Source organism: Prunus avium, chromosome 2 (genome assembly GCF_965620075.1).
Source record: "Prunus avium chromosome 2, drPruAviu1.hap1.1, whole genome shotgun sequence".
NCBI lineage: Eukaryota > Viridiplantae > Streptophyta > Magnoliopsida > Rosales > Rosaceae > Prunus > Prunus avium.
In genome coordinates this window covers 37,387,638-37,397,950 of record NC_142285.1, presented here as the reverse complement: position 1 = coordinate 37,397,950, position 10,313 = coordinate 37,387,638, and the positions used below count along the sequence as shown (strand labels likewise).

The window sequence follows — 10,313 nt, the reverse complement described above, 5'->3', positions numbered from 1 at the left end:
CTCCCTCTCAACTCCACCCATCTTATTATTTCGTGAACTTCACTGAAGCTCAACTTGTTCAATTTCTTGAAATCCAATGTACCTGTGACTATTTGACCCTTTGAATTTTTCATTACCAAACTCACTATTTGAACCAAAACTTAGCCCTACTCCTAAGTCCAATATGAAAAGAGCATGGTTTGGCTCCTTAAAATTAAGGAGGAGTTACTCCTTAAAACAAATGGGGTTTTCACACTCATCAAATTCCATCAACATTAGCAAAGTTTCAACAAAAAAGAATATTAAAAAAATTTGACACCTGTTAAAACCACATTGATTGTAAAGAGGAGCTCCTCCTCAATTTTAAGGATCCATGTGAAAATCCACAAAAAGAAAAAAAAACACAAATTGAAATTTAAAGAAATAATCCTGAACCTCAATTTCAGGATTGAAACATGGTGTTTCTTAGTGTGGGCATTTTTCCTTTCACAATTCTCATGTTAATTTTGGTAGATACTATTTTTCCTATTTTGCTCACTGTAGTAATTAACTAGAAAAAAATGAAATTTTTAAATCCATTTGTTTTCGAGAGAAATGTTTGCTCGGAGATTGAGAGACTCCCTTATGTGGTTTTTATTTATTTTTATTTTTTTATACAAGCGATATTCTAGTTTAAACTAATTTAAACTATGAGAATGATGATTCAAACTTGAGTGCAAAGTAGGGAGCACATTCGCTCTAGTCAACTTGGGCAAAAGCCATGTCTGCTCCCTTATGCACTTTCTAAAACTATATTTCAATTTTAATATTGTCTTTATTTGATATGTGATATGATAGAGGTCGCGTTTTGTATAGCTTGCATGGTTTTCTCCAATGACTCTTTGAATACAGGCAGAGGAACTTTTATCAAATGATGGAATGGAAGCCAACATTATTAGCACGTGGGTTAATGGACATCGAACAAAAAGAAATTATGAAAAAGATGAAATGGCAAGAGGACGACGACGCACAACTGGAGTTTTCAATATACAGCTTGTAGAATAAATTCTCAGAGCAAACCAATGGAGTTCAACCCAGCCCAACGCTGGTCCTATATCAGTATATTTAACCATTTTATACCATAATTTCTATAATAAAGAAAAGGGAAAAGAGGTAATAAAAAGAAGCTTCTCTATTATCTTGCCTATGATTTTACCTATTTGCTTTGGCAATGTTTGGCCAGCAGATTCAACCTAACAATGTATAAATCTTTATGTTACTTCTTTGGGAACTTTGAGGGTGATATAAGCACTTCAAACGCTTCCACTTCGCAAGTCTTGAGAGCTGCAAAAGAACGGTGTGCTGATTGTTGATCTCTGATATCTCACTTCTTCTGAAAGGTCACCATGCAAAAGAATGCTACGGCTCGACTAACTATACCGATGAACGTTAGGATGATTATACAAAGATTCCAATCATGAAGATTATAGCCACTTTTCAAAAGCGACCCGCACCGCGTTATCAGCCATACTCCAGAATACCTGTAGAAAAAGGGAATAGTAGATAATCCAGATCAAAATAACAATTCAGAACAATCTACTAGTAGTTATTGTTATAGTTATTAAATTTTTAGCAGGAGAGGAGCCAACACTTCCATTTCAGTTCTCGGATTTACAAAGTTAGACTCTTTCATGAGCAGATTGCTAGATTAAGGGGTAGTAATGTTTTCACTTTCAGTAGGTAATAGTATTCTAATCACTTTTTCAGATATAGGGAAATTGGCGCAGTACCTTTCAGCATTTGCAATCACAAATGCTTCTAAAGCCCACCTAGGATAGCAAAATTTAGCTAAAATCTTTAGAAATTCACTATCTTGTGGCCGTGTTGCTATAAGAGTCATCACAACTGGAAGAAGGACTGACGACTGCAAAGAAGAGCAGTTTGTCAGTAAAATATCAATGGAATGTGAAAAACTAAATGAGCAGTTGACAATCTTTTAATTGAGCATTTCGATTACTTACCAGCTGGGCTGCACCTAGTTCAAAAAAGATTGCTAAAGCATAAGCTATACCAGTTACACAATACACAAGGCAGAGCAGAACAATGTAGTTATCAGCAAAGCCAGATCTTGGGTTGGTAAAGAAGTAGAACATGGACAGATACACTACAGGTTTGATCAGTGTATTAAAATGGTCAATTGTATCCTTGGCGAGAAAATAAGCCAAGCTGCTCATCCCAGAAGCGCTCTCTCTCCAATAGTGTAATCTATCCAGAGAAAATGACCTCAAAGCCGCAATTTTACACAGTAGAGCTGAAATCGCAACAAGACACATGGTAAGGAAGAAAAAACTTTACGCATATTCATAATGGAATGGAAGTAGAGTTGGCATTAACTATTATATTGATCCATCAAAGCCAAAATCGACATCAAAATATAATGTAGGTATGCATCTTTTAGGCAGTAGTATGTAGTTTTTTATATTAATCAGTAAGACAATATGAATTTCTCTTATAGGAAAAATACCAATAACTTTGAGCTTCTCATGTGTAGATAAAGAACGAAACTTAATAACTTGTGATTGATTGTACTTACAAACTGCAATGATAGTATAAGTGTAACCAACTGCACCAAAGGTCTGATCGCTCACGTTAGCAAGTGATCCTAAGCAGGCTCCAGCAAGTAATAAAATCAAATAATCGACTGCTTGTATACGAGCTTCCCGAAGTCTCTGCTTACCAACTCTGACATGACATCAATATAGAGAATATCAAACTCTTTGCAATAAAAGAAAAATTGTAATAAAGAAATTAAACGAAGATTTCAAAAAACCAATTATCTGAAGAAAAAAATTGTAATATTTGAATGCACCTGTACTATCTTGATTGTTTACCTGCCCAGGAAGTATCTGTATTGTTGAAATAAACCTGGAGTTCTCCGGTTTGATAAATCCTTGGACTTCAGGAAATTGAGCCGTATCTTATCACGATGCAGTTCCACAGTACCTTTCACATCTTGCCACAACTCTCCAGCAAAAGACTGTTCCGCCGTTCCAGCACCAGAAGGATTTGTTTCATGATTTAAATTTTCATCCGTTGAGAACAATTCAAGTCTAGTGGCACTCTGTCTCATATCAGGGGGTACTGAGTACCCATTATGAAGCATCCATCTGACGGGAAGCTCTTCATAACTAACTCCCGAGCTTCTTTCCGTTGCTACCATACCCTCCAAAATGTCAATCAAGTGGTCTGGAGGGTTGACACGGTCTGGGACTTTGATCCCAAGGCCTGCAAAGTAGTCTTCTACTTTCTTTGCTGATCCATGATAGACAGTAAAACCACCTTTTGCCAGGAGTACCAAATCATCAAACATCTTGAACAACGCATAGCTGAAGCAGAAATTTTTTGCATTAATGAAGTGCAGAGAATACTTATCCTATGAAAGAACACACTTGATCATATACGATGAGTTCTATATCTCTTTAACCAAGGGTATGCATTAAAGCTTCTTGGAACATTCAAGGATCCAACAATAAGTAGAAAGAGTAATTTTATACATGCCTCAACTTTACAGGGCATGTCAATTCATGCTGTAAAATAAATCCCAGTAGCTAGCTAGCACTAAAACTATTAAATTGGCTTTTGGTTTTTTGTACTCATATCATATGTGCATGCATATCATCATTGAGAAAGTAGGCCCACCAGCGTAACAAACATAAAATATTGCACAATCATAGGTAGTATTTTTATAAAAATGCTGAACATGTAAATTTTGAGTTTTTAGTAAGACCCAAAGGCCCATTCCACCGACCTTCTTTTGTTCCTATACATTATTCAAGCAAAAAATATCAAAGAATACAAGAACGCAATGCACATTGAAAGATAGTGAATTTTCAAAGCATAAAGACTTTGTTTGGAAATGTTACCTAGGCTGGTGAACCACCATGCAGATGTTTACCCCTTCAAGAGCTTCCCGTCTAAGTGCTCTAAGAAGCAGCTGAGAAGAGGCACTGTCTAAACCAGATGTGGGTTCATCCAGAATCAAAAGTGAAGGTTCCATAACCATTTCTAAGCCAACATTTACACGTTTCCTCTGGCCTCCAGAAATTCCTCGCTTCTCTACTGTTCCAACCAAAGAACCACGCACTTTCTGAAGCCCCAAGGACTCAATAACTCTTTCAACCACTAAAACTTTATCCGGTTCTCGTAAGTCCGCAGATAACCTTCAAAAATTCGAAGTTCACCATCAAAAAGTAGCAGCAGTCAATACAGTAAGATTGACATACAAAATTTTTGGACATACAAATACAATCTCCAAACAAATTACCCTCTTTTGGTTCCACTTTCTATACCTCTAGCTATATCAGAAAGGAAAAGGTTTCAACCAGGACTAATTAAAATTGGGAAACTTTTTTTAACATTGAAAGTACTAACTATTCAAAATAGTAGTTTAAACCATGCTCTTTTATGGGCTATTGGATTTGTTATTGTGAATCACAAACTGGCATTCAGAACATGATGCAGGAAACAAACATGTTTGCAGAAAATTTATACAACGCTACAAGGGTTGTGTGGGGTTCAAGAATTTTGCATCATCACTTCATTGTAAACATTTCAGTAGCATTTGACAATAAACTATCACAATAAATTTCTAAAATTGTAGCAAAGATGACTAACATGTGAATAGAATATTTTCTGTTGGAGTGCAATCTGTAAAGAGCTGTATGTGGCATACCTGCACTTTGCACTGAACCATAAATTCTCTTCCACAGTCAAGTTTCCATGCACAATATCATCTTGTGGCACAAAACCTATGATTTTCTTATATGAATGGATTGATATATTCTTTCCATTTATAAGAATTAAACCAGTCATATTGCATCCAATTGCTTTTCCGGCTAGGGCAGAAAGAAAAGTTGTTTTTCCAGCCCCTGATGGACCCATGACAGCAGTAATGCGGCCAGGCCTAATTTTACCAGTTACACACCTCAAAAGATGCTTGTTTTTTGCTTTCAAAGTAAGTGTTAGGTCTTTGAAAGAAATCTCAATCAGCGGCCTTTTCCTTATTTCATGATTAGTAGCCATTTTAACCACCCCTGAGAAGGTAAGGTCCTTGTACTCATGCTGCTGAGCCTTCTCTTTCTCAAGTTGAGCGTAAGCATACTTGAAAATTTGGCTATGAGTATTGATTTGTTTTCCTTTTGGCACATTTCCTACATTTGTATCCTCAGCTCCAATACTGAAACCTTCATAACAATCAGGATCCTCTTCAATTTTATGCATAATCTGCATGAGCTCACTAGGATCCTTTTTCTTTCCTTCTGATGGCACAGGTGAGGACAGAGAGACACCAGATGTACTTGGATGTGGTGGTATCGGAAGTCCATCATCTATGTCAGGTTTAGACTGATTCAAAATCTTAAGTTTCTCAGGATCTGGGGTGTCCTTTTTCCGAGAAAATGTACGTGATAAATGAGCTTGCAATCCACTTGCATGCTTCTTAGCAGCATCTTTTGCAGATTTCCATCTTTGTTGTGCTTTTGCTGTTTCCCTTGCACTTCTGGCTGCTGCTTCTCGGGATTTGGCCAGTCTCCTCCCCCTAGTGGTGAGAACTTGGTCAGAACAATTGTAAATAATAAGTAGCAGAGTACTCAGAGCTGCCTGCGTAAGAAATGAAGAGCATAAGTATGTTTCACAAAAATAAAATACGTATAAGATAGAAAGTCAGTAAGACAAAAAAACTGGAGTTTTGGAATATATCAGATAGGCACTTTCATTAGGATGAGCAGAGTGTGCTTTACATGAAAGATCAATCATGTGAGACTGTGAACCCTGTTGAGATCAAGTTTTTGTTTCTATAAAGTGGCCAACTTACAATAAGCATTATTCCATATGCATGCATATTTTGATTTGCAGTGCTTGGATTGCAGGAAGTCAATGCAAAGCAGCCTGTAACATAAAACAATGAATGGTCAGCTGCTTTATGCAGAGAGTACTGGATAAACTACAGTCCAAATTTCTGGTTAGAAGGAAAAGGGGCGCGATCGCTGACAAAAGTGCTGCAATTAGGAACATAATAAAATTTCATTTGAGAAATAGATTGAAATAAAACTTACGTTTCTCAGATGTAGAACCCATTCTGCAGTAGTGTCTGCAATTGGTTGAACAAATATTTAATAGGAAGAACATATAATATGAAGGAAGGAAGGACGAATTGCATGCGTCGTATATAATTCAAGAATATGATGAGCACACAATTAACTAAAAATTGAACAAGTGCGATAAGTGATGTAGGGATGAACTTAATACCCACTACTACAAGGAATTCTTTTCACGGTGGTTGGACAATATGATCCAGCTGAACAAAATACTTCACTACTACTGCCAACATCAGCCCATATATTTGCTCCTCCACAAGTATGGTTTGGTTGCCCTGGAGGTAGTTGGTAAATGTATCTGCAAAACCACATCAAAATATAGTTTTGACAAATTATAGGCTGTGTTGAACAGCATAAATAAAGTGATCATTAAAGCTAGAATCTGAACTTACGGTTCACACACACCAGTTGTTTTGTTCAGAGTTGCCATGGGACAATAAGAACCCGATGGGCAAGCTTCAAGAAATTGGAAGAAAGCAAAGAAATAATCAGAAGCATCCTATAATAAAGGAAAATACATTACATAGAAACAAAGTACCACTTAAATACTGGGAGATATTGATTAAAAGGCCTTAAAGTAACACAATACATCATCAACACCATACTTTGTCCTTTCCCAGAAGATTATTAAGAAAGAAAACACTAAAGGATTTAAATTACTTACGTATCATGCATGTGATGCCATGGGGACAGAAGAATCCCTCACAACATGGCTGGCAGGTCTGAGTCCTGGCAGGGATGTCCTGTGAATTTTCTAGGTCAATCTGCTGATTTGGGCCAACACTACAAGCCCATCCTGGCTCACACCCAGAAACCCATGAGGTTAAATTACAGTTCTTATTAGGTTTTAAGTAATTTGCACTCTTGGATTTTTCAAAGAAATTGTTGAAGTAGAACTTCATTTCTGCTGCTGTACACAAGCGCCGTGTAACGTCTCCTGTTGAACCATCAAAAGAACCAGGCAAAATAAATTAAATATTCATTTCGGCCACCGTTAAATCTTTCAGCCACTCTAAGCTAGATATAATGAAGCAAAACAAACATCTACATTTGATTGCCTAGACACAAACAAAAATATTTTGAATTTGTCCATTTCCTACATTACTTAAGAACCAGACATAGTAAGATTCACTCTTCCTTCTAATTACAAGTACTTATACCTTTAGTCTTTTGAATGCATGAAGATAGGAATTCCACATTGGATGAAAAATTAAAAGCCTGGTTCCAATCAGCTTCCCTGAAATACAAATTTTATATCAAACTCTAAGAATAGTCTAACTGAGCAATTGCAATAAGTAAAAGAATAAACATTATGCTTCAATTGGTTAAGTTGAGTTGACTTCTCACAACCCATTATTAAAATCCAATCACCCTCTTCTTCTTCTTTTTTTCATGCATTTTCTCAGCAACAAAACAGAGAGAGTAAAGTGAATAAAGCTTACGGGTCCTTTACGCAGAAGCTGGAACGATTGCTAATCTGTCGACTGAGAACTGCTGTGACATTGGATATGCGGCCATAGAGAATCTGTGTGATGAAAGGAAGAACAGCAGGGTTGTCAATTTGATCATTGTCACCAACATCTTGGCACTGAACCAATTGCCCCCAATGCACCAAGCTCAAAGCTAAGATGCCAAGTGAAGCAAATGTGCAAAAGTTGGTGCCTTTGAGGCTCTTGGAGCTCATTATGAAAAACAAATACCAAATTTCAAATGGGTTTTGGAAATTTAGTGGGAAAAAGTGAAAGAAAAAAAAAAAAAAAATTCTGGGTTTAACCCCTTTTTCTCTGCTCAATACATTGACCCAAAACAAAAAATGGAACTTGGTGTGAGATCTGAATGTGGGCTTGGAAACAAACTGAAGGGGGTTTCTGGTTAATGGGTGATAGAGAGAAAGAGAGAAACAGAGGCCATGTGTTTTGAGGTTGAGTTCAGAAGTCAAATGGAAGGGAGCTTGAGAGAAGCAAAGAACGTGGGTGAGAGAAGGAAGAAGAAGATGCAGTGGGGCCTGAGATGAAGTAAACAAAAGCACGTTCGAACTAGTTTGCTTGGAGCCGGCTTTCAGACATGTCTTGTCTTATTGTCTCTGTCTGAAACAATTCCGCAGGACAAAGGTTTGAGGGTTTTGTTAAATCTATGCGCCATTTGGGAGGCAAAAGCGTGTTTCACCAATAAAAATCATTATACAATAATTTAAAATAATTAATTGCATTAAGTTATTAAATATTAGTTTTATATAACTTAAAATTTTCTTTTTCTGATTTGCTCATCTAATTTAGAACTTCTGAATTACTAATGGAATTGCCAAAACATGGGGTTTACAGCTAATACACATAGCACGGAATTTTATGATAATGTAGTTTTGAGTTTTTATTAAAACTTAAATTCCTTAATTAAAATCCCTAAGCAATGATTTTTTTCAGGGTAATTTTATAAGGCCATGTTGCATGTTTCATGCATCTTTCATAAAAATGGAACCTACTTTTACATGTGTGTCATCATCCTTACTTGTGGTACAAATAATAGAATTTTACAAGAAAAAGACAGCCAATCACAGTTGTTTCTTTTGCCCTTCTGATATAATTTATGAAGAAAAAAAAATTATTGGAACAGGAAATCAATAAAAATAAAATTAGTACCTGTTAAGAATATATTTTCTAAGAAGAAATGTGAACTATGGGTTTTCCTTTTGGCACAGGCCTGTGTTAGTTGCGATGAGCCTAGCTTACTTTGTTGGCCTTTATATTAGGCCTTTGATCAAGTGTCAAGAAATAGGTACTCAAGCCCAGTCCATAATTATAATTGTTTTTTTTTAATAGAAATTTTTAAGTATAAATTAAAGGTTTATTTATGGATATGCTCATATGTTTTCAAAATAGTCTCAGATTACCACATGTTCTTTAAAATGTCTTAATATACCACCTATACTTTCAATAAGTGTCTCACATTAGCTATTCCGTCATATTTGAGAGAAGTTTTGTTAGCTGATGTGGCCCCCACTTCTTTTCAATCTCTTAACAAGGGAGATGAAGGGTTAGTTTGAGAAAATGGGAATTTGGGAGAACAAGGTTAGGTTGAGGGAATTTGATTTGAGGATTTCAGATTTGGGAGAAGAAGGAATAGTATCTGAAATTCCCTCAACCTAACATTCTTCTCCCAAATTCCCCATTTTCTTAACCTGACTAATACTTCCTCTTCCTTGTTAAGAGATTGAAAAGAAGTGAGGGCCACATCAGCTACGAAACTTCTCTCAAATCTGACAGAATAGCTAACGTGAGACACTTATTGAAAATATAGGTGGTATATTGAGACATTTCAAAGAACATGTGGTAATCTGAGACTATTTTGAAAGCACAAGGGGCATATCTATAAATAAAAATAGTTCATCACTATTGCCCAATAAAAAAGCGCCTATGCTTGCATACCAAAGATAGAATCGAAGTATCAGGTTCGAATCTCGGTGGCATTTTAGTTGTGTGTGTGTGAGAAACCCCTCTTCTCTGTAGTTTAGAGACAATCACTTGTACTAAAAAAAAATTCATCACTATCACTTAATTTTATTTATATTTATTTATAGTGATAAATGATAAGTCAGTTTGTCCCTCTCGTATTGGCTGGGAATCAAATTATACATTAATAACATGCGCACGAACGTGCAGATTATATATTTGCTTATGCAAAGAGATGAAGTAGAATATTCATTAATCTGGATTGGGTTATAGAAAATTGCAATGAAACTAAATTTTAAATATAATTGTCAGGAGGATCCTCTAGTGTATCAGAGCGGCCCACCCAATGACACATAAGTACAGCCTTAAACGAGGCCAAACTCTCCCTTCTTCCTCTGGGTTCGATTCACGTAAAAGACAATTTTGAGACAACCCAATATATACTCCACCTACCTAGCAAATGACAAAAAATAAAAAGTAATTTATTGTTCAAATAATTGACAGAAACATAAGCTTGATGAATGTGGCTTATTGTTAATTTGCTATCATTTTCAACCAAAACATAAGCCAAGTTTACACATTTTAAGATATTGGTTATGCTTTTAGACCCCCCAAAAAAAAAGGGTTCTGCTTCAGTCTTCAGATACATAATGAGCAGCTTAAACATGTTGATTTGCATTACAGATGCTTCCAACTTTCTGATTTGTCATTATTTTCTGTTTTTTGGTCAAATGATTTGTTACTGTTAAGAAAA

The 10,313-nt window shown here is 36.0% G+C and overlaps 1 protein-coding gene across 1 annotated transcript; it reads right to left on the bottom strand.

The window, feature by feature from the left end:
• Positions 1-982: 982 nt before the first annotated feature.
• Positions 983-8,224, bottom strand: LOC110767738 (ABC transporter G family member 24-like). Its single transcript, XM_021971373.2, has 14 exons — positions 7,556-8,224; positions 7,274-7,350; positions 6,778-7,050; positions 6,506-6,569; positions 6,265-6,411; positions 6,072-6,106; positions 5,831-5,904; positions 4,691-5,616; positions 3,882-4,178; positions 2,850-3,344; positions 2,552-2,700; positions 1,980-2,269; positions 1,749-1,882; positions 983-1,499 (listed from the first exon to the last, which is right to left on the bottom strand). Exons 1-14 carry the CDS (start codon positions 7,795-7,797, stop codon positions 1,343-1,345), a joined length of 3,360 nt encoding a protein of 1,119 aa, XP_021827065.1. The 5' UTR covers positions 7,798-8,224; the 3' UTR covers positions 983-1,342.
• Positions 8,225-10,313: the final 2,089 nt, after the last annotated feature.

Coding starts and splice junctions, on each gene's coding strand:
- LOC110767738 (XM_021971373.2), bottom strand. CDS start 7,797: ATGAGCTCCAAGAGCCTCAAAGGCACCAACTTTTGCACATTTGCTTCA. Junction 6,412..6,505: donor ACAACTGGTGTGTGTGAACC/GTAAGTTCAGAT, acceptor GTGGTTTTGCAG/ATACATTTACCAACTACCTC. Junction 2,701..2,849: donor TACAGATACTTCCTGGGCAG/GTAAACAATCAA, acceptor ATGTCATGTCAG/AGTTGGTAAGCAGAGACTTC.